A 25,316-nucleotide genomic window follows, 5' to 3' on the forward strand; every position below is an offset into this window, starting at 1 on the left:
ATCTAGATCCAACTCCTCCCACCTTACATTTACCTAAACCTACCCGTCTCCACCCCCTGATCCCTAAACCTACCCATCTCCACCCCTAAACCTACCAATCTCCACCCCCTAGATGTGGATCCAACCCCGCCCCCTGGATCTTTGTTCTGCAGTGAGGGGCTACTGAGGAAAGCGGAGAAATAGAGAAACCGATTCAATGGAGTGAGTCATTTACTCTGGAACCGCTCCGATTAATCATTTAAACACAAACTTGTGACTTTGATCATTCATTTCAAGCTATTCCCTAGCAAACAAAACAAAACAAAACCAAACAAACAAAAAAAAACACTTCAAAAGAGCTATTCATTTTCAAATTTCGACATCGCTTAAAGGCAGGGTAGGTGATTTGGTCCAAAAAATTTTTGTTATGCTGGTTGAAAGTGGTCTAAATTTATTTATATGCAGAGGTGGACAAAGTACACAACTCCATTACTTGAGTGAAAGTACTGCTGGTCAAATATTAATCCATTACAAGTAAAAGTTGTAAAGCCAGATTTTTACTTAAGTAAAAGTACAGACCCAACAAACATAGAACGTTCCCCTAACGTTCCCATTTGGTTATTTTTTTGGGAACCAAATAAGAACGTTCTAGGCACGTTTCCTGTAAATGTTTAATAACCTAAAGAGAACGTTCCCAGAACGTTCCCTGCAGGTTATTTTCAAGTTTTATTTTTATAACCAAAAGAGAACGTTCCCATAACGTTCCCTGAAGGTTATTTTTAGATTTTATTTAGAACGTTCCCAGAACGTTCCCTGCAGGTTAATTTTAGTTGTCATAACCATGTAAACTAATTAAAACTTTGCAGATTTTTCGGATTATTCTAATGCTGAAATGTGTATTTTAATCATAAACAAACTATTTTTGCAGAATTTCATGTCTGAAATAAGCTTTTAATAAAGTGTAGACATCAAAGTAGTTAAATCGCATTATAGTGATAATATAATTTCAATTTTATAGCTGAAATTAAGCCGAGGTTAAGCATAGTCTGAAATTTGGTTCCCAGTTGGTTGTTTTATTATGTTTTTCTCCCTACACAGAAGCGCTGCAGGTGCATGAGGTGACTGTGTGAATCCTTTTGTGCTGCTATTTGCGCGCCCCGCACTGCGTGCCCGTCCGCTACGCCACTGTGTTATTAACTTCCTAATAAGTTACGGTTGTAGAGATTAGTGGTTATTTGAGCTAAATGCTGCTGAATACATGATTTTTCCCCGCAATATTCATAGACTAGATCAGTAAAATAAACGTTTTTCGTTCTCAATATTAAGTTCACTCGTGATCATGTAAGCAGGGGGGTACGTCGAGTCATTTGGGGTGGCACTGCCCCTAATGCCCCTTGGCAAAGGGCCTGGTTGGGTTATGTGCTCATAAATGTGTAATGTAATAATAAAACTGTTGTGGCTGTTTACATTGAAAAATCACACCCCAACATATGGGGTGCATGCAATACAACATGCAATAATGGCAATATTGTTACCCAATATATAATTTACAACCTGGTCTCACAGAATTCGGTGTAATGGATCTGTGCATGGACCACGGCTGATGCCTGTCACTGACTTACATTGGTATCACTTCTGTGAGCCCATCACGGAATTTCCGGCGATTCCGTGATGCCACCACAGATTTGGAGTTAAGGGTCCGTGGTCATTACATTAATCGTTTGTGTGAAGAGTGGAAGCTGAAGCGCACTATGCAGGACATGGAGGCGCCAGAGTGGCCACTTGCATTTTTTTCTTGATAGTGGAAACAACTTAAAATACGCCGTAATTTTTGCTCATAAAGGTAAGAGTAATACATAATTCAGAACTGTAAAGGGTCTACTTTTATTTGTGTGCACTCACAATGTCAACAAAACGTTGTGCTTTTATAAAATAAATAGGAAAACAGAGGATGTGCTTGCAGTCTCGTCTTGAATAGTAGCGCTTCACAATGATGAACCGAAAGAGTCACAAATATGATAAATATATCTATAGAAAGCTTTAAATTACTACTTTAAAACGAAATAATTCAAATCGAAAAGAAAAACTCTTTCATTATGTAATCCTTAAAGATGCATATTTCTCTCTAAAGGCACGTCCAATGAGGAGATGGCAAGTCATTTTTCATCACTGTCTAAAATATAAAAATAAGGAAAAGCCTAAAACAGGCCCAATTATGTTTTTTCTGATTTTTATGTTGCTCTGCTCTGAATTACTTAAAATGTAAAGAATTTTCTGCAATGCAATTTTGTCTGATATGTGAATTATTTATTAGCCTATTTTTTAATCCATGCAGCAAATGCTTTAAAAACAGCTTTAAAAATTACTTTATTGCATTCCAGATTTTAAAGAACTTTTCACTATAAATTTTACGGGTAGCTTGAATGTAAAACACTGTCATGAATTTGTTGTATTCCCATTTGTAAAATAGGCAAATTAATTGTTGTAGTCTAACCCGATTTCTCAGATTTGGGTTTGTAATCTGTTGCTTTGTTTTGTTTTACTTTTAATCAACATTTCGGGTGTTGATTGAATAAAAAAGAAAAAAAAATTAATGAAACTATAATAAAACTATGTTTTGTTGTTTGAAAACAGTGCCTTTGTTCTTTCTTTAGAAATTCTTGGGGGTCATGGGTAGCAACTTAAATAACACTGTTGAGGAGAGAATTTACTCTTTTGTTCATCTAAAACCAAAACAGTTTAACAGCACATGGGTTCATTTGTTTTAATAGAAGTAGAAATATGTTGTTGAGCTCAACTGTTGATGATGTCCCAGTGGTGGGTGTGTCTTATTAAACTGAAGTTGTCCCCTGCTGCTCTTCAAGTTCTTTCACATCATCTCCTTTCAACAGTGGCTTCACTACAGTTGATCCATTTGATTCATTCACTCTGTTTCCTGTGGAATTACAAAAAAAGAAAAGAAAATAATTTGTCTGTCTCTATATGAGTCAACCCTAACCCCAGTCAATACATGTACAATTAATTTGAGGAGGCCCATTCATATTCATAATTCAAAATAATCTGTAACACCATGATGTAGCCAATAGATGCTAATTAATCTAATTAACTTAACTCTAGATCTAATTAATCTCAAATTAAATCACACATCAATTTTAGCTGAGAATTTACCCCCCAAAAGATTTTAAGTCATTATTGTGTTAGATGAGTAAAGCATTGAATAGACATTACAAAACGGCTCCTGTTTAGATTAATTTCGTTTTTTTGACCAGCATATGTTTGCCTTATCGTACAGAACAGATACTATAGATAGATAGATGTGTATATGTGTGTGGCCCTGGACCACAAAATCAGTCATAAGGAAAAATTTTGGAAATTGATACAACTATTTGAATATCTGGAATCTGAGGGTGCCAAAAAACAAAATATTGAAAAATCGCCTTTGAAGTTGTCCAAATGAAGTTGCATATTACCGATCAAAAATTAAGTTTTGGTATATTTACGGTAGGAAATTTTCAAAATATCTTCAAGGAGCATGATCTTTACTTAATATCCTAATGATTTTTTTGCATAAAAGAAAAATCTATAATTTTGATCCATACAATGTATTTTTGGCTATTGCTACAAATATACCCGTGCTACTTAAGACTGGTTTTGTGGTCCAGGGTCACATATACACATATATATATATATATATATATATATATATATATATGACATGATCACTGGATACACAGTGGGATCCAAAAGAGATTACCAAAATAATTGCCAAAAAAAATCTATAAAACATGAATTAAATTAAAATAAATCCAAGATTTTCAATGTGCAGTGCACTGCTCACATAATCTGATACTTGCAAACACAGACAAGTGGAACACATCCTTGGAACGCCATTCGACCAATCAGATTCAAGAAACAGAACTGCCGTTTAATAAATATATGGTTATTATACTGTAATAAATGTTGTTCTACTCACCAGTGACGGTCACATTGAATCTCCTGAATCGACTCTGTTTGCTGTTTATGATCTGCAGTTTAAAATGTCCTGAGTCTGCGTTTGTGATGTCTCTGATGGTCAGAGATCCAGTCGTCTTGTCCAGCTGCAGTCTGTCTGTGAATCTCGCACCAATACTAATCTTTCCTGAATCAGCTTTAACAACGAGATTGTTTTCAGCTCCAAACGTCCACAGTATCAGATCATCACTTTGCATTTCAGTCTCAGTATTTAAAGTCACAAATTCTCCCACCATCACTGACACCGTACTCACTGTATGTTAAAGCAACACAGAGAAACAGAAATACAGAAGACGAAATGTGTGAATTACTTTGTTTGCATTTTCATTACCACATATATTTAGATGACTTCCTTTCCATTTTGAATTATCCAGTTAGTTGACTAACAACTACCTTTAATGTGACAAAGGCACTTAGTTAGCCATTAGCTAATCTCTTCAATCTGCAAAGTTATTACCTAAACCTGAAATATGCTGTAGTATTTGACATGATGGATTTATAGCCAAAAATAGAATTTCACACCACAAACTATATTTGGCTACAAGATTCATCTTCATTCATTTTGTTGTCATATTGCGATTTTCCTCCCCCTCTTAAACCATTTCTACTTTATTTATGGATCATTCCTTTAGTATTGTCTTTTAGTCAACTTTTACTTTCACAAAACAAAGCAGCAAGGTTTTAAAGCAGCTTCACAGAAATTCATGTCACATTTTATAATATATTAATGCCTCACAGTCCATAATTTTAAAATTACATTGCACTTTTACAATTTGTGTTAAGCTGAGATGTTGTTCTAAATCGTTGATTTACTCACTTTTGACGGTAAGAATGAATCTCTTTTCGGTTCTTCTGTTTTTGCCGCTGATCTGTAGTTTATAGAGTCCAGAGTGATTAAGCATGATGTTATTGATGGTGAGATTTCCAGTCTTCTTATCCAGCACCAGTTTGCTTCTGAATTTCCCATCAACACCATCGTATGTTTTATTACTGGTCACTCCATCGATTTCAGCAATGAGATTGTTGTCTTCTTTATAGCACCACTGTATATTGTCATCTTTCTGTAGTTCAGTATCAGTCTTTAGAGTCACAGTATCTCCATCTGCCACTGACTTCTCTTCAACTGTCACAGCATCACGCAAAAAGGTGTTCATGAGATCAAGCTATTTTTTTTTTGTCACTTTGTGACAAATGTTTATTAATTTTAATGAAACAGTTTGTTTAATCTTTAGCAAAATATTTTAAAAAAGCATTAAAAACAAGCACATTACTAAGCACATTAAACACGTTTGAGTATGTAGAAAAAGAGCAGTGTACACTGTAAAAAAAAAAAAAAAGAAGAAAAAAAGTTGTTTCAACTTAAAATAATTTGTTACCCCGCTGACTTAAAATGTTTTGTTTATTCAACTAAATTATTCCAGTTGTCCCTTAAATTAACATTGAGTAACTTAAAATTTCAAGTTGACTAAACTAAAAATTTTAAGTCAGCAGGGTAACAAATTATTTTAAGTTGAAACAACTTTTTGGAACAATTTTTTTTTTTTTTTTTTTACAGTGTATAGGAAATAAACTTTTGGGTAAATTAGTAGTTTTGAATAAATAACTAACTAAATAAAAGGCTTTTATTTACTCAACAGTGTCAATTGTCTTCAGGGAATTCAGCTAGACAATCTGCTAAAACATTTTACATCTAATTTCCATTCATAAATAAGTAATGGACTCCTGCATTGATCTGGTGTGATCAAAACCAGATCTTACTGTGTAAAACTGGCAATCTGTCCTCTAATACTGTAATATGCAACATGATCAATAAAGCCAAACCATTTAAATATTGATTAGGAAACATGCATTTCAATTCTACTGTACCTTAATAAAACTCATTGTTTGCTTGTATCAGGTGTAATACTCACCCATTTGCTTTTCTAGTTCAGAGATCTTGCGGCGATAGTAAATCACAACAGCAGCTACAACTGCAGTCAGGAATAACAAAACAGCAGCAGCTATCCCAAATATAGCACCCGGAGACAGACCCGGATCAGGAACAGCTGAAGAGAGACAGTGAATGTGAGGATCTGAAAACACTTCAAATATATGCTGCTGTGAATTACAGGACACAATATGCATATTCAGGTGTCAACTAGTTGACATGTACAGGTAAAATCATGAATTAAAAAAATAAAAAATAAATAAAAAATAAAAAACCTAGAAAAAAGGTTATTTGGTCACTACAATGAAATGGACAAGTATGAATTCATTATTATTTATGTACTATTATAGCATTTATTAAAGGGGTCATGACATGAGCAATACAATTTTCCTTGAGCTTTTGACATAAGAGGTATTTGTATCATTAATGCATCCTGCAAGTTTCATAACCTTAGACATCCTTATCAATAAAATAGCATTTTTATATTCAAGCTCCAAAAACGGTTTGTTTGGATATTAGGAGAATGTGACATCACATGAGCAAATAAAACTGAATATGACTGCCTCCAGAGCAATACCCATGACTGAGGTTCCCGAACCCCCCTGGGCACTGCAACAAAACTGGCAACCGTCTGCTCTGGGTGGGTGTTCACATTGTGTGTGTGTGTGTGTGTGTGTGTATATGTGTGGGTGTGTTCACTACTAACTGGTGTATGTGTGTGCACTTAAATGGGTCAAAAGCATAGCACAAATTTCTGAGTATGGGTTACCAAACATGGCTACATGTCTTGTCACGACACTTTCACTTTCAATTTTGAATGCATCAACAAATAGTTACACATCATCTCACCACAGGCATTCAGTCACTTAATAGCTCATACGTTGTAACAGTTTAACTTGCTGCGTCATAAAATTATGGTCGAACCACTGATGTCACATGAACCGTTTTAATGATGTCCTTACTATGTTTCTGTGCCTTGATCGTGGAAGGACCCTTGCTGTCTATGGAGCATCAGAGAGCTCTCGGATTTCATCAAAAATATCTTAATTTGTGTTCTGAAGATGAACGAAGGTCTTACGGGTTTGGAACGACATGAGGGTGAGTAATTAGTGACATCATTTTCATTTTTGGTTGAAATATCGCTTTAAATACGATCTGTGATGACATCATAATCGTGTTGCATTGTGGTCTATGGAACGGCGTGACGTGTACATAAGAAGTAGACTTGCTCCCTCTGTCAAAATCAAGGGGATGAGAGTCTGTCCATATAAACTTCACTCATCCACTTCACAAAGTGAAACACCAACATGGATTCCCCCGAGGGGAAGTGCTTAGAGAGGTTTGCGAGTGTGTATCTAAAAGTGAAGTGGAACGCAACCATGGAATGTCTTGCACCTTTGCTGTCCTTTGTTTGTGCCATGATTTGAGGAAGTACTTGTTCTTACACTCAAATGTAATTAGACACCTATCCGTATAGGGTTTGTAAATATGCTTTTGTTAGAGGTTAGCACCAATTTTTTTTTATGCAACATCAAAAAGTTAGGTCCCAAATTGTACACTTCATGTGCACTTGCGATCTTACAATGGCCACGGCGTGCAATTGGCCGTTAAGTCCACTAGACTGTAAGATTTTCCATTTGCCAGTTTAGCTTTCAGAAGGTTGAGCCCACACTGAGGGTACTTTTTTATTTCTTATTAGTGCATCCTTGTTTCCTTCCCTCTCTACCTTTCCTCACGTCTTAGCTCCACCCCACTTAGGATACGAGGGAAGGATGCAAGGAAAGAAAATAAAGACAGAGCAATCAAAGGAATGGTTATTTTTACATCGGAATATTCTTCACTCAAGCGTCACTTCAAAGCATCATCAGTTGCGCTAAAGGGATCTGCCCTTATGTTGGTAAAGCTTGGTTATTTAAGACATTCAAGCCAGGTGCCCTGTTGAAATATATGAGATGTAAGGTTTATTTAAACTGCAAAGGTAAAATAGAAATTTAAAGTATTACTTCCACGTAGGATACACTTGTGTATTCACAACCATAGCTCCTCTGGAAGCCTCATCACTCGTTCCTCACGATGCAATTACAGAATTGAGATGTCCTTCAAGATGGCTAACTATGTGACCAGTTTCCAAGTCACAGGCTCAAAGACGAAGGTTCAAGGAAACGAGGAAGCATCAGTTTGAGTATTGAGAAGCACCCTGAAGTGAGGTTCGCAGGAAACTTCTACCCAACAGTCAAAGCGGCATTACATCACGAAAGTGTGGACTCTGAGGAAGCCGCGAGAATTTAGAGTGCAATTTGGGACAGGGCCAGAATCACGGTCACACACTGGAAAATATTAGGGCTGCAATAATGCGTCGACATCAACAGGTGTTGGCATTTCCCAAGAGCATAGCAATAATGACTTTATGAAGTACTTTACTTCCAAGATCGATACTATCAGAGATAAAATTGTATCCTTGCAGCCATCAGCTACAGTATCGCATCAGATAGCGCACTATAGATCCCCTGAGGAACAATTCCACTCATTCTCTACTGTGGGAGAGGAAGAATTGTATAAACTTGTTAAATCATCTAAACCAACAACATGTATGTTAGACCCGATTCCATCTAAACTACTAAAAGAGCTGCTTCCAGAAGTCATAGATCCTCTTTTGTCTATTATTAATTCATCATTGTCATTAGGATATGTCCCCAAAACCTTCAAATTGGCTGTTATTAAGCCTCTCATTAAAAAACCACAACTTGACCCCAAAGATCTAGTTAATTACAGACCGATCTCAAATCTCCCTTTTCTGTCAAAGATACTAGAAAAGGTAGTATCCTCACAATTATATTCCTTCCTAGAGAAAAATGGTATCTGTGAGGAATTCCAGTCAGGATTTAGATCGAATCATAGTACTAAGACTGCTCTCATTAGAGTTACAAATGACCTGCTTCTATCATCTGATCGTGGTTGTATCTCTTTATTATCTCTTTACTGGTTGTATCTCTTTATTATCTCTTTACTGGATCTTAGCGCTGCGTTCGACACTATCGACCACAACATTCTGTGGTTAAAGGATTGTTAGGCTGCATTAATTAGATCAACCGGAACCGGGAACACTCCACATAACACACATCTACGCTAATATTTGTCCGTTTCTTTCCTATTCTGTTTCTCAGTCCGTATCCGATCAGATGGTGGATTAGCACCAAGAGATGATGTCTACAGCCCTGATCGTCAGCGGAGACCAGGACACCTAGATGAGCCGCAGAGACATATCCCCAGTGAAGACCTTGATTAAAATACAGTAAAACTAAAAATATAACAAAATAACTAAAAATATAATAAAATACCTAACTACATAATACTATTATTGTTAGAAATTGCAACAAAATAAAAAATAGAAATAGAAACTTTTGAACTGCGGGTTTCGTCTGGCCAGAGGAGAACTGTTAAGTGCTTTGACACAATCTGTATTGTTAAAAGTGCTATATAAATAAAGGTGACTTGACTAAATCGATTTGCGTGGAATGGGTTGACATGTCGCACTGTTTATGTTAATCCCTAATTCCAGGTGAAACACAAGTGCACTTCCATAATGTACTTTTGTATATTAAGTACAAAATTAGTGCGCCAAAACAGAACACTTTAAGTACATTATGGAAGTGCACTTATTTTTCACCTGGGATCCTCTGACATGTTTCAGACAAAACAAGACTCACTGGAGCAAATGCTAATGACTAGTATGCTTGAAACGGTTGCATTCATACAGGATTTAGTTTTTTAACCTCATTGTATAACCGGACTACCACCTGTACAAGTGCACATTTTCAGGATTTGCATTTTCAACAAACCTACTGCCTGTGCTACATAACGGAACCGCACTGGACATGTCATTTCTCCATCCACCGAGATGGAGAAATGATTCGTGTTCATCCAAAGATCCACCTGAGCTGCCGTGAGTTCAAGTTGCCAGGTGAATTGTCTATACTCACGGTAACTTTTGAAGTCATTGTTGGTTCTTTAAAGGGGTCATCGGATGCAAAAATTCACTTTTACATGTTGTTTGAACTGAAATGTGTGCTGGCAGTGTGTGTACACAACCACTCTAATGACAAAAATTCACCCAGTGTTTTTTTTTTGTTGTTGTTTTTTATCCCGATGAATCATAACCCCTTTCTCAGATCAAGCAGTTCACAGATTCTTGGCAGAATGATGTAGTTCTGCAAAGGCCCCTCCCACGATTGTTGATTGACACTGGCGTTTTATCACAGATCCACCCTGAGTGAGCTGTAAACAGTATGCCATTGTTTCGACGCTGGAGCAGGTGTATGGCTCCTAAGCGATTGAGGTGTTTTGCTGTTGGATGTAATAATGAACATAGCAGTCATCATTTACTCCCGACATCTGAGCCGCTGAAGACGCAGTGGATTACCTTTGTTTTTGAAGGGAATGCACCCCCGATCTACCAAAATGTGTCTATGTTCATGCGAATCATTCATGATCCAGCTTCACCTACAGAAAAAGTGAGTATTTCATATGGGCATACGATAACCCCTTTAACATATATGATGGATAAACTCGCAGACAGAGGTGCCTTTCCGACAGCGTGAATGCTCATTCCTATTTTGCATCTTCTTTTTTTAAAAGATTTATTTATGGGCTTTTTTTATGCCTTTATTCGGAGAGGACGGTATAAAGCGAATAGGAAAGCATTTGGTGGTGTTACGTCCAAGGACATATTTGTTTTGTTTTTCTCCTTGTTTCTCTCTGTTTCTCTTTCCATTTACTTCCCATAAGCAGGAGGTAATGGCTGCCACCTGATTCCAATGATTGGTGATCTGATGTGATTGCAGGAGGAAGGGAAACTGTGAGGATTTAAGCTGCACCATTGCACAGCGCAGTGTGTGTGTGTGTGGAGGCTGCGTCGTGAGGCTTCTATTCTCAACCCAACAATCTTTATTAGTTGTTTTGATTAATATTTTGTTGATTGATTCTTTATAGTGTTATTGTGTTAACACTCTTGTGGTGACTGATGCCTACAACAAGAAATCTGGTTTGGTTTGGAAGTTATTATTTATTTGTACCTTCTTCTGTTATTGTTTGTTACTTATGAAGCTTATTGTTAACTTACTGGATATGTGTTAGTAGAGAGGCGGGTGCTATTTTCTTTATACCTTTTTTTTTTTCTCCTGTTTATGCTAGTTAGGAAGTTAGTGTGTTTTTGTTTTTTCTTTGTTCTAGCTTAGTTTCTCCCTAATAGTTAGAGGGTTTATGTTTGTTATTTTGAAGCCTTGACATCCTCCCATATCTTTAAAATAAAAGAACTTGTTTTTTTGACATTGAGTTGATTCTCGGCATTTGTTAAAGACCCAGGGTTGGGAATTGAACCTTGCTGCCTCCACACATCACCTTTTTATTCTGTTACTCGTTCCTCTAACCCTAGACTAACTGGGAACGTAACAGTGGAGAGACGACAAATTATGTCACAATACCGCCTCGACAGTCATTTTGGTAAACGCAGTCCGTTGTCTTAACTGAATGAAAACAGCTGAGAATGAAACTGTATACGCATAATTATATTGGATCAAAAACAGCTTTGACATAGATTGATCTATATTTAATTTATAAAGTGAACACTATGCAATGTTATTTTATACTTATTACACTTATGTACCTGAATACTACTATTAGACCTTATTTTATTTGTAACTTGTAATTTAAAAACCAAGAAAAATCAAATGTTCTTATTCAAGCTGCACGCTCTAACACTGAGGTGAACATGCTGTGTCAGTAATCTTTGCAAATAAATATCTGTGTGTGAGTGTGAGTGCAGGGGGAAGGGGGAAGGGGAAGGGGAAGGGGCGTGGTCCATTGGAAATCCCCCTGCCACCACAGCTGGAACAACAACATTATAAGTGAAGGTCAAGGAACATATAAGAATAAAAAAAAAGAAAAAGTAATGACCCCTTTAATCATTTTAATTAGCATATATTTTACATATACGACATCAATAGCAGCAAAAGTGTTTTGCAACACAATAAGTACATTGTACTTATTTTTTGATGTAAGCACATAGTAGTTAAGGCCACCTAATATACAGTGGTGGGACCACACTTTTGTTCTTTTTTTTTTTTTTTTTCAAAGTTGCAAATAAAACAAAGAATCCTGGAGTATGTTTTACTTGGAAAAAAAAAAAATTCTAGATTAGACTTCAAAATTTAATTTTTAATTCAATATGTAACTTGCCATTTCTTTGTAACTGTTTGTAAAATTTACTAGCAATATCTGAATGAAAATTGTTTCTACAACATTTTTTTTCAGTAAAAAAAAAAACATTTTTCATCTTATATTTATACATTATTTTTATTTCAGCTTGATTTCAATTACCAAAGTATTTTTATTTGTTTGTTAACAATAACACCAACATAGATTATTAGCGTTTGTGTGATTTAAACAATATATATAAAAAGTTATATCTGTTAATCAAACACCACGTATTCCTATAATTTGTCCAGGTATCTGTCCTAAATGCTGACCCTAAATTTATCATTATTTTGAAAGATATGCTCTATAAAGACTCACCACTGACAGAAACCAAGAATTGCTGTGAGCTCTCGCGGCCTCTGATCTGTAGCTCATAAAGTCCAGCGTGTTCGGTTCTGGTGTCTGTGATGATCAGAGATCCAGTCTGATCCAGCTCCAGTCTGCCTTTGAATCGCTCATCGGCAATGTTTACTGAGGTCTCATTAGTTTCTCCATCGATTTTAGCCAGGAGAATGCCTTTATCCCCAAACCTCCACACTATCAGATCGTCTCTCTGTATTGCAGTAACATAATTCTGTAGAGTGACATAATCTCCCTCCATCACTGATACTGACTTCACTCCACCCGTCTCATCAACCACACCTGGAAAACAAATAAGATCAGAAAACTGGGGTAAATTTTGCAGGCAACATCCAATCATTCCAATTTTCATGATCAGGAATTTTGCCCATATAAGTTAATTCAAGTTGGTCTTGCGAATTTGCCGTTCTGATCAACAGAAAGCAGTGGAAGCATTGCTTCATAATTCTCAACGCATAATTCTTCATGTGCGATTTCCCTAAAATTTCCGCTAATGTGACCGCACCATTAAGGATGTGTAAAATTTTAAAATGTGGTTTAAATCGTACTGTGTGAAACCATAAAACCTGATACAAGATCAAAATGAAAAAGATATTCTTGGAATACTCACCAATTACAGTAACATTAAATGTCTTGGTTGTAGTCTTTTCTCTAGAAAATCTCAGTTTATATTGTCCAGAGTGTCTGATTCTGGTGTTTCTGATGGTGAGAGAGCCAGTGTTTTGGTCTACCTGAAATCTGCCATTGAATCTCACATCATCAGTGACAAAAAATGAGGTCAGGTCGTCCTTCCTCGTTATTTGAGAAATGACAAATTCGTTAGGTCCAAACAACCATAGTAAAGTATCATCGTTGAGTATTTCAGTAAGGTTAGTGTGTAGAGTGACGGAGTCTCCCTCCATCACTGACATTGCCTTGTCTGTTTCTGCACCAAACACACCTGCAGAATATAAATGAACAATTAAAGATAGCTTACACTGGGCATAATGTGCAATTTCAGCAATGTTTTTGCTAAAGACCAACTTTCGCTGTACGAGTAATTCACATGCGATGTGCCAAAGCTCAGGATTTATGTGCTCACACTACGGTCCAATCCTTGAGCTGCAACTTGACTGCTCATACGTGCAAAATAAACAATTGAACAAATTCAATCACTGTTCAAAACAGAGTTTTGGTCCGGTGCTGAGTTTGCAAGTTTGCAAACCCTCTCATAACAAAACTTCATGAGATCCCTATGAACTAAGACAAGGGACAGCTTTTTATATGTGATATTTACAGTATTATATGCAGTACTTGCTTCACTCCTGAATGAATCAGTCATTTGAATGAAGCGGTCAACTGAATGACTGACACATTAAGTATTGACTTACTGCCCCTATACCTATATGCTTTTCATTTCATATTTACAGTGTCATTTCTTTTTTAATAATTTCACCTAAATATTACTTTAAAAAAATTAACACCCATCTAAAACTCCTTAATCTATATGATTATTTATGCAATTCAAACTTTATTCATGCCACCCATGAGCTGCATTGAAAAAATAAAATAGTTAAGCTAAAAAGCTAAGCTAAATTAAGCCAAGTTAAAAAGATTAAACATTAATCACTTAACAGCAGTATAATTACAATAGCTTGTTAAAATACAATCAGTTCATTAGTTTGTGTTATATCGTGCACCTTTAGTCATTATTTATTGTTGCTGATAGACACGTTTTTAGGGAAACAAAAATTCTGGTTCTATAAGATGTTTTTATTATCATGTGCAAATTGCAATCAATAGACTATGATGGTAGGCCAACACATTATATATAATTAATTTTCGACCGCAACTGCAAAGGCTAAAAAAAAGAAGGTTAAAAAGGTCGGTGTAGTTTACCCTGTGAAAAAAAATTATAGATAAAATACCAATAAAAGAGTCTATGAAATGTGTTTCAGCAATACATTTCTATTTTAGAAACAATTCTCAGAATTCTCTTTACACGGACTTTAAGTAATATGTCTTAATAGGTACATTGGTAATTATAATGATTCAAGCTGAATTTTCTGCATGCTGGTTTTGTCATTTCCTCTTTACCAGAAATCCTCAGACCAGACTCTCGATAAAAACACGTCAGAAATCCAAGAATAAAACACATGTAAGTTCGGTATGTGAACTTATTTGCAATTTGTTCACCCTTTCTTTGCTAATATTCGTTCAAAGTATTTATGGTTCCTTTTAAGTAATAAACAAATTAAATTGTTTTTATCTTAGTTTTGTATGGCTAACTGTTGTAATTTTATCTTTCAGGTACACTACCAATGCAGAATATGTGCAGGTTTTCTTCTTGGGAAATATTACTTTCCTTAATGATGATGTGTTTGTCATTTCTGTTTATATACATTTTTAGAATTTGAGTTTTTTCTTTTAATCTGATCTGTTTCTACCCTCCATGTTTGCAGTTATGGTACCAGTTCCTCAAACACAGATTCAGAGCAAGGAGAATAATGCTGTCTGAAGAAGCTCCAGGATCCTATCCCAGATCTATGTTAGGGGTAAGTGTCTACATTAACACATAGCTTCTCTAACCTGTCCTGAAGCCCCACTCTTTCACTCCAAACCAATAACTAATGATAACTATATTATAGGGATACAAAAATATCAAAATCTCACGATACGATAATATCTAGATATGAAGTCCCCGATAAGATATTTATTGCGATAATAAAAAAAGAACAAATGAACAAATGATTATTTTTTTTTTTCATTTTAAGTTAAATTATTCTGTCTAATGCACTCTGAGAGGTCAAAATTATGAGTTCCAACCCATGTTCTTAACTAAGAAAAGAAAAAAGTCAGAAAAAAATTAAGCCATATTGTGCTTTTGGTTTTAGTTTTTTCGACAGAGACTGTGCCACAACATAATGGCCCAAAACACAACTTTAAAGAACTTTTATGTTAGATTAAGAAGTTCAAATATATTTGAAAAATCTACACTTTTCGCCCAGAAGACCTATCGTTTCATATTGTCATGTGACCACAATAATGAGTTTTGCTATCGTGATACCACGATACTATATTAGCATCCACAAAAGGAAAGATAAAGTTAAGTTTATTCTGAGTGGTTACACATAACACACTAACAAATGTCTGTTATTCAAATCTGTTAAAGGATTGTAATGCTGCATTAATTTGGCCAACCGAAACCGGGAACATTTCCCATAACACCCGATGTACTTGTTATATTGTAAGAAAAACGGCATCTACACTATATTAGTCTCTTTCATTGTTGTTCCAAGGCTACCGGAGCCACCAAGATTCAGTCCGTATCCAAACCAGACGGTGGATCAGCATCTAGAGATGACCTTTACAGCCCTGAACGTCAGCGGAGACCAGGACACCTAGATGAGCCCCAGAGACTGATCCCTAGTGAAGACCATATCACTTAGACGGCCATCGGGACAAAACCACAGGAACCAGATGAGTCCTCTGCACAATCTGACTTTGTTGCAGCCTAGAATTAAACTGCTGGTTTCGTCTGGCCAGAGGAGAACGATGGGGTTTTGGTTCCTTCAACACACTGTTTTCCTGATTAATACTGTAAATCTGCTTTGACACAATCTGCATTGTAAAAAGTGCTATATAAATAACGGTGGCTTGACTTGCTGCAGTTTAATTGCTTGACCTCTTTATGTCTGGTTCTGATTTCTGACATCTTTATTTCTGATTTCTGATTCTGATTAAATTAATTTCCTTGATGTGAATGTGCCTTTACTGAAATATCTTTCAAAATGGTCAAATTAGAAATTTTTGTTTTTTTTGTGCATTTGACTTTGAACTATTTTTTTTTTATTTGTCTGCAGTAATTTCTTGCTATTGAAGATACAACCTCATGTAAATATTTAGCCTTGGATATTTAGTGTAATTTGTATTCAGTGATGTGACCAAGATACCTTGATTGTCAAAGCTATATGATGTCTGTGTGGTGAGCTTTTAAATTCAGTGTCTTATGCATTTCCATGCATTCAAGTTGAACTGAATAGATTATAAATTAAACCAGGAAATGGACTTTTAGGCCATACTCTGTCGTTGAAAAATTTTACATTTAAAATAAAACATGTGGTACTATTTTTTTGAAAAAGTGAAATTGTCTAATCTATGTGATAATGTTATTGGTATGAAAGTACAGTAAATGTTTATACTGTTTTGGAAATGTGAAATTACTGAATATGCATCCTCTTATATTGATGACGTGATACAATATTTAATGCTCATTCTATATAAACAAAAAAATGCACAGAAATGTGAGAATATAATATTTCAAAGTTAAGTAATAAATGTGATGGAACAGCATTATAGTCTTTTTGATGTTTTGATATGAAAATTACAGGATCAAACCTATTTTTATTTTTTTATTTTCTCTGGTGCCCCAGCTGCCGGAATAATTCCGTTTACACGAAACATTATCGTATTTTTATGGTTGAGTTATTGTCCGTTATTTTACGGTATTTTGGGGTGCCGGAGTAATGCCGTTTTTTAACGGGATTTGTTTTTACATGGTGTAGTCAGTGATGTTCAACCCACTAAATAATAAAGAAATTGAGTAGAAAGCTTTGAATTTATGAAACGCAACAATACATTATACACTGAATCAAGGCTCTGTAAAATAGAAGCTGCATGCATACAATATCTCACCCTAATCGAGGCAAAAAAAAAAAAAAAAGGAATTACGCATGAAAACGCTGAATGGAAAGGCCAAGATATGCATAAATTCCAAAAATGGAAAAACGTTTACAAATAAATCCCTCAATATGTGTGTGTGTGTGCGAATATATCAAGGGCATAGGTTTGCTTTTGACATTGCTTTTTGACCCATTTTTTATGTTATGTTTAACAGACAATACTGACAAAATATAATTTTATTAAAATGTAATTTTAATTAAAAAATTTTTAAAAACATTACAGCAGCATCAGAGCGCTGGGTGTCTTAATCACGCATCACTTGTTTGTATCTGATTGGACCAGGATGATTCTGAAAGAATACTCTGCTGTTGCTGTAGTAACGAACACAACTTCCACATGTATCTGATTGACGGTTAAACCGCATACTCTTATTTCAAATGTTGTTTTTTTTATATTGTGGATAAACACTTTACTGTTGCTGTAGTAACGTACACAACTTCCACATGTATCTGACTGACAGATAAACCGATAAAAAGATCGTTTATCTTTCAGCACAACCTGTCTTTCTGTTCGTATGCTTTTAGCTAATAATAGTCATAAATCGCTCTTTCTCTTTTCTCTGTTTTGTCAAACACCGTACTTCAAACTCAATGATGCAACTTTGTTAATTTCTGAAGTGAACTTTTGTTTTAACTGTTTTGGACTGCTGTGAGTTGTTCGCTTCTCCGGTGTTCTTACTCCGCCAATGTATTAAATATGCGTCCTTGAAAGCGCGAAGTTTTCTAACGTATTTACATTAACTTCAAAACAAACCAAAAAAAACAACATGCATAATTGTTTGATCAAAATTATTGCTAAGTACAGTTTAGTCGCTGAATAGACTTGGGTAAAGTTGGTTTTATATTCGCACATTCGGACTTCTGCATTCAATTACTTTGTTAACCACACTACATTGGACATTCAGCGGACATTCGTAAGTATGACATTAAAACAATACTTGCCCATTTTGATCGATTGTGAAAAAAATGTAGTAGTGGATGTCGCGGATTAGAATTTGCAAAACATAACTTTATTGCACATATAATTAGAAAGTTATTGAATGCGGAAATGTGTGAACATAAAGCCAACTTTACCCAAGTGCTAAATAGGGACACGCCCCTGGAATATACTACATACATTTCCAGCATATGTCTGACACATGTGGGATTGCATGGATGCAGTGCATTTGAAAATCAGCTGATGTCTAAAATGAAATCAAAACATTATTTCAACTTCCAAGACAGAAATCCACTTACCGTCCATGAGTAATAAGAAAATAGACAGAAATAACATCCACTGCATGTTTTATAGAGATGTGTAGATTCCAAATGTAGATGATCAATTGAAAGTAGTTATTCTGCTCTAATCCTCCTTCGCAAGCCGCACCCAAACCGGCTACAAGTGCGAATGTCTACCAAAATAAATACACTAAAATCTAACAGAGGGACTTGTGTAGCACCTGCAATCGCGGCTTTTCTTGAATATGTGAACGACGTTTTAAAGGACTAAATTTATCTTTTAAAGCTACTTAGAGCCGAACAGAACAGCCACTGCTGAAAACAGATGGACAGGACAGTTTCAGTGGGCGTGCCCGCATATATATATATATATATGCACGTGTAGACAGAGCCCCGCCCCATTATTAACCTAAACAGAAAGGCTTCACTTATGTGCCATTTGGCTCTGCAATGAGCACCACTTGTTTTCAGACATTTACAGGCCAGGAAATAGTTCATGTTTTGTTCTTGATTCTTGTGGTGTCTGGTTGGTAAGTTATCACTTCCTGTTAGTAGAGGACAATAAGCTTCTGTTTGAAATCAGTCAGGTTTTATTTTTGTGAATACACTGTAAAACGTAATAAATTGACTTAAATTAAAATTGAGGAAACCCATATTTGCCTTAAAAAAGTTAAAAAAAAGTTAAGTGAACTCGACAATTCACTTAACTTATTTTAATTGTAATTTACTTATTTGAATTTAAAGTAAATAATAAGTTAAAGTGAATTGTCAAGTTCACTTTAAAAAAAAAAACTTAAAATTAAGGTAACAGGTTTCCTAAATTTTTTTTAAGTCAACTTATCCTTTTTTACAGTGTATTATCAGATATTAACACTTGAATAAATTTCTTGTTCATGACACAAATTCAAATCACTCTTATAATACACAATAAGAAACAGGTTAGCTGAATGAAATTAAAACTGACCCACGGATCACATTTTGGGTTTCTCACTTCTGTTTGCACATGAAAATGGGTGCAGAAAAAACACCTGGGAGGAAACAGTTCAGTAATACCTCTTTAATTATTTATTAAATCAGTGATACAGACATGGTTTAAAGCAGATATTTATTGTACACCGATGTATTATGGCTTGGGGCCAAAGCACAGGTCCAAGACGGGGGTACAGAAGTTGATTTAGTTTGGTCATTATAACCAGGATTAAGTTTTTATGGAGTTGAAGACTGTGACAAAACATGTCTGTGTTTGTTCTTTAGATGTGACAAATGAAGTAAAAATATCAGTGATGAAGAGAAATTCTGTCTCGCTAAACACCAATGTTACTGAAGTACAGAAATATCTGCTAATACAGTGGATGTTCGGTAGCACTCGAATAGCTGAAAATCAGACTCACACAAACCAACTCAACATGTGGTGATGATGGGAGACTCCGAGACAGACTGAAGCTGGATCAAACCGGATCTCTGACCATCACCAAAACCACAGACTCTGGACTTTATCAACAAGCAATTGTCAACAGAGACCAGCTACATAATTTTCCATGTTACACTCTATAATGAGTAAGAGAATTACAGCATAATTTGCCCTTTGAGTTATCAAATAACCTATACGAAGATATTTGCAATTCCTCACATTCACCTTTCATGTCAATGACTTCAAATTTTACTTAATTGAACATCTATGAACTTTTAAGCCATATGCCAAAGCAAAATCTGTTATAGGGGTTCCAAGGGTGGAGGGAAAAAAAAAAAAAAATATCTGGAGTCTTTAGAGACAATTATACTAGCTAAACACTGAACGTTTTTCAAAACTACAGTATATTAAACAAAGACTTACACGAATACTATATTTTCCCCCTCGCATTAGTTTTAACCCGTGTTCTCGGTTTCATTTCTGGCAGCCGTGTACTTCAGTTCAAGGCTTTCCCACTACTTCTGCCGCCAAGCTCCTGGGGGGAGAGAATTTAAAATTTCACAACGCAGAAGTTTTGCTAAAATATGACACTTCATGAATTTAGAAAACCTCAAGCATGGTATGCAAAAAAAACTAAATCAAGGACTTCTTTCCCAATGGTTAAATCGGCATGGTTAGCTGCATGCATGTCCACAGGTGGTTGGGCAACACTTCTGTCTGGCAGGAGATTGATAGTCATGGGAAGAGTTAACAGCACACATTTGGTTTGAGACATACAGAGGGGAAAAAATTTGATCCCCTGCTGATTTTGTACGTTTGCCCACTGACAATGACCCAAAACACCAGACACTGACCAACAAGGGTTTTGCCACCAAGTATGAAGTCATGTTTTGAGAAGGGGTCAAATATTTCACTCATTAAAATGCAAATCAATTGACTAACCAGTGCTCTCTTCCACCTTCAATACCACAACTGAAGTGAGACCCTTGAACAAGACACTGAACCCCCAACTGCTCCCTGGGCTCTGCAGCAATATGGCTGCCCACTGCTCCAGGTGCTTCTTCACTGTGTGTGCACGCACTTGGAGGTGTTAAATGCAGAGCACAAATTCATACTCGGCCGCGTCACTTATTTTATTACAAATACCTTTATGGAGCCATACACTGATGTCCACATCCATTGCTGCAGCATTTCTGATCATTCAGACAGTCAGTGTCGTGGAAACACTCCTCGACACACAGTCCTGCTCCATGGTTTTTTGGACACGATCCGGGCTTTTCTGTTATACAAGGCACAAAAACCAGAGCACTGAGTGTCGAATAACTCTGTGAATTAAAAAAAAAAGAGACACCCACACATAAGTACCTGCATATGGAGCCATACACTGATGTCCACATCCATTGCTGCAGCATTTCTGATCATTCAGACAGTCAGTGTCGTAGAAACACTCCTCGACACACAGTCCTGCTCCATGGTTTTCACTTGGACACAGTCCTGGCTTTTCTGGTTCTGCTGACATACAAAACATGACAAAAACAATGTCTGAATTTAAGGCAAGGCATTTTTATTTCTAAGGAAAATTTAAAACAGCAGCTGCTGACCAAAGTGCTGTACAAGCTAAAAGCGTAACAGTCAATACAAGCTAAAAAGTCACAATACAACATAGATAAACTGACAAGAGAACACCCTGATTAATAAGATTACATTGATCAAAAAGCCAAAAAGAGGAGATGTCTTCAGCGAAGATTTAAAGCAGTTAACATTGGACGACAGAAGACACAGAAGTATCCTTTTAACTTCAAACATGACCGTGGCACAGTCAGCAGCAAATGATTTGAGGGCATTTGTGTGAGAATTCACAGACAAGGGACCCAAATGGTTGTTTATCTGTGTAAACAAGGCAAGGACACTTAAAAATAAAAGGTGCTTCAAAAGGTTCTTCAAGTGACACCATAGAAGAACCATTTTTGGTTCCACAAAGATCCATTCAGTCAAACATTCTTTAAAGAACCACCTCTTTCACACCTTTTTCTAATCTGAAGAACCTTATTTACCACAAAGAACCTTTTGTGAAACAGAAGGTTCTTCTGTGGCATCGTGAAGCACCTTTGTTTTTAAGAGTGGAGTGCCATTACAACAAGGAGCCTATACCCCACTATTGATGGCGTGTACTAGTGCATAGTAATGCTAATAAAAATAACATTACTTCATTTAAATACAGTATACTAATAATTTATTACAATATACCATGGCCACCACAGTTACATTTTTAAGCAGCTTAATACACAAAAGAAAAAGATATAGTAACACGTTTGTGGCAAAACAGACTGAAACCTTTAAACCCATGCAATCAGACATCAAGTAGTTTGTAAGTTAGTGCTTCATTATCAACTTACAAGTTACAATTATTCCCCCAATGTTAAATTTCAAGTTAAACAAAACATTTGGAAAACTTGGAAAATCTGAGATGTGCCCAAGTCCTTTTTTAATAAGCTCTTATTGATTTCTTCACGCTGTGTAATGAAACCAGAAGATCTCACCTGTAGCTGGTCCTTCAGTGTCTGTTGTGCTCAAGCATACAGAGAGACACAACAGAGCAGCAATCAACAAACAACACAATCGCGCAGTCATCCTCAACCTGCGACCTCACAATACACTCTCTTGAAAAATGCGCTGAATTAATAGATCAAGAGGCTTTTAAAGCACTTTTTGAAAATGCGTTTTTAAATATCAAATGAGGCCTAGCACAACTCCAACCCTGATGAAACTCACCTGCCTGTTAGCTGCCTGATCTTGAAGACCCTGATTAGGTTGTTCAGGTGTGTTTGATTAAGGATGCTGCATTCACGCCATTTCATAATAATTACCGTAATTATGAGATGACATTGAAGCTCTAGCTCTGACGCCAGGTTCACATACACCGTCTGCAGTCCATGTGCGTTACAGAAGCACTTAAACCGTTACAGATAAAATCGTACATAACTTACTTTAGAATAAATGGTAGATTTAATTCAATGTCAGCCTCAGATAAAGTACTTCTTGTTTCCCAGCCTGTCTAGAAAGTGCTCCCACTAAAATCAACAAATAAACTAGTTTAGGATGTTTTTACAGAAAAATGTACATTAACTAATTAGCCTACTTATTATTTTATTTTATAAAATTATTTATTTTACTTTTTCAATTATATTTGAAATATGTACATAAAATAGAGATTTTTTGACTGATTATGCATAACAGGAAAGTCAGTAGGCTACATATTGAGACCTTTTATTAGAAAACGTGCACTGTGCACACAAGTAATTTGAGGACAGCTCAGCACTTTTTTGCCTTGGAAATAAATAATACCTCACTTAGTCAGGGTTTCTCTGCTTCCCACAAACTGTAATCAAACTCCAGTTCAACTAAACCAACACCAGCTGCCTCAGTCACTGAATCACCATGTGAAAAGATGAGTTTAATATAACAATCTGGATTTTACACAACTAAAAGCATGTATTTTGTGCAAATGTTTATTGCGAATGTTACTGTGTGAACTCGTCGACAACGCACCTGCATCTGCCGTGTTAGACACTGAATGAATGGACAGCTTTCTGTTGTAACATGCAAGGTAAGAGGTTGACATCTAGTGGAGAAGTTAATTCACGTTAATCAGATCTTATCTTGGAATGTTGGCAGAAATAAATATGGAAAAAAAGATCAATTCAACGGCTTTTGAGAATCAATAGCGAACTGACCTCATAAAAAAAAAACGATAAATTGAAAAATTCTTCAATGTGCCAGGTGGCTGAAGACGGTGGCTTTGGTGATAGCTGGCTGCTGGGAGACAGTAGATGTATTCACCCATACCTCTTGACACCTGTACAGCATCCAGCCACCGCTGCAGAGGAGAGGTTCATTGAGGTCCATAGATGAAGATGCTCTGGAGAGGAGTGTGGAAACAGCGTTTTCACTGCATCTGCAAATCCAGTGGTGGCCTGAATCTAAACCACTCCAGAAACTGCTGTTATTGTGGTTACTGCAATACTCCACAATATTTCAGTCTGAGAAAACGTCCAGCTTCCTGAGGAGGAAGAAGCATGTCATGCAGATGATGAAGATACTGTTGCTGACGATGATATTTTGATCCCATATGAAGGGAGAATGCATCACTATAAAATAATTCATATGTTTGGTTATTTATTCATGTATTTTTTTCCCTATTTCTTCTGACATAACTTGTGGTAATAAACATTACGCGTATTTATTTACCTGGTCTATATATATTTTTTTTTTCCTTGCAAACTTAATTGAAACATTTTTTGCAAACAAGAAGCATATACACTGTAAAAAGTGATAAGTTGACTTAACTTTAAAAAATTGAGGAAAACCGTTGCCTTAAAATTATTAAGTACATAATAATTAAAAAAATATATATATATATATATATAGTTAAGTGAACTTGACAATTCAATTAACTTATTTTTAAATTATCATTTACTTAAAAATTTAAGGCAACGGGTTTCCTCAATTTTTTAAGTTAAGTCAACTTATCACTTTTACAGTGTATTTGCTTTCTTTTTTACAAAAAATTGAGACATTCCATAAATTCTACTTCTATAAACACAACATTAAACCACTTACAATGACATGTAATCTCATAAAGAAATCAGATATATGGTCATACACTGGTATACAATTTATTTTCATTTATTTGGTTATATTGCCTATATAAAAATTACATTTCAGAAATTAAATTGTATAAATAAAAGGTAAAAATATATATTTTAAAAAAATGTAAATTAATATTTTTTTTGACACTACACTGAAACCACTGCTGATATGTTACATATTTGTACAGTACAGATAACATTTTAATAAAAGTGAAAACCATTATTACATGTGACAAATTTCTGTTGCAACAAAGATTTTCGCTTATAAATAATAAAACTCAACGTTCTGCACAAAGCCACAGCTGCGTTCAAAATGGCAGGAATGTTTTGGGAGTGTGCTTTGAAGGGAGCATAATGTGATAATCAAGCTTGAAGATCATTAAAACTGAACTTTTAATAAAAATAACTTCAAAAGTAAATTTCATAAATTGTGAACATAACTTTAAGACTTCCAAATCCTTTCAAAGTGATTGGTGAAGTGATATATTCAATAGGAAAAGGGCATAGGGGAGATAACTCTGAATAGGAAACATCATTTTTAAAATAAAAGTATAAGTGTTGACTAACAATGAATATGGTTCTGGATGGTCAAAGATGTTTCTGAAACGATGAGAGAACGTTCATTTTTGAGGTGTGCTGAAATGTTGATGATATCACAGTGATTGACACTGGTGGGCGGGTCTTATCAAACTGAACTCGCCCCCTCTGGCACATTCACACCATCAGGATACTCTCCATTTCACTCTGCACTACATCAGTTGATGACTCGTTCACTCTGTTTCCTGTAG

General features: G+C 35.7%; 1 protein-coding gene across 1 annotated transcript; it reads right to left on the reverse strand.

The window, feature by feature from the left end:
- Nucleotides 1–1,394: 1,394 nt before the first annotated feature.
- Nucleotides 1,395–18,786, reverse strand: LOC131530383 (uncharacterized). The gene is made up of 7 exons (XM_058760631.1): nucleotides 18,487–18,786; nucleotides 13,140–13,469; nucleotides 12,488–12,811; nucleotides 5,901–6,035; nucleotides 4,808–5,113; nucleotides 3,953–4,243; nucleotides 1,395–2,914 (listed from the first exon to the last, which is right to left on the reverse strand). The coding sequence occupies exons 1-7, from the start codon at nucleotides 18,530–18,532 to the stop codon at nucleotides 2,811–2,813; spliced, it is 1,536 nt and encodes a 511-aa protein (XP_058616614.1). The 5' UTR covers nucleotides 18,533–18,786; the 3' UTR covers nucleotides 1,395–2,810.
- Nucleotides 18,787–25,316: the final 6,530 nt, after the last annotated feature.

Source organism: Onychostoma macrolepis, chromosome 22 (assembly GCF_012432095.1).
Source record: "Onychostoma macrolepis isolate SWU-2019 chromosome 22, ASM1243209v1, whole genome shotgun sequence".
NCBI lineage: Eukaryota > Metazoa > Chordata > Actinopteri > Cypriniformes > Cyprinidae > Onychostoma > Onychostoma macrolepis.

What these genes read in the sequence shown, in the direction of transcription:
- LOC131530383 (XM_058760631.1), bottom strand. Translation starts at nt 18,532, where the DNA reads ATGCAGTGGATGTTATTTCTGTCTATTTTCTTATTACTCATGGACG. An exon ending in ATTCATTCTTACCGTCAAAA is followed by an intron (nt 4,244 to 4,807) that starts GTGAGTAAATCA and finishes TTTAACATACAG; the next exon opens with TGAGTACGGTGTCAGTGATG. An exon ending in ATTCAATGTGACCGTCACTG is followed by an intron (nt 2,915 to 3,952) that starts GTGAGTAGAACA and finishes GTAATTCCACAG; the next exon opens with GAAACAGAGTGAATGAATCA.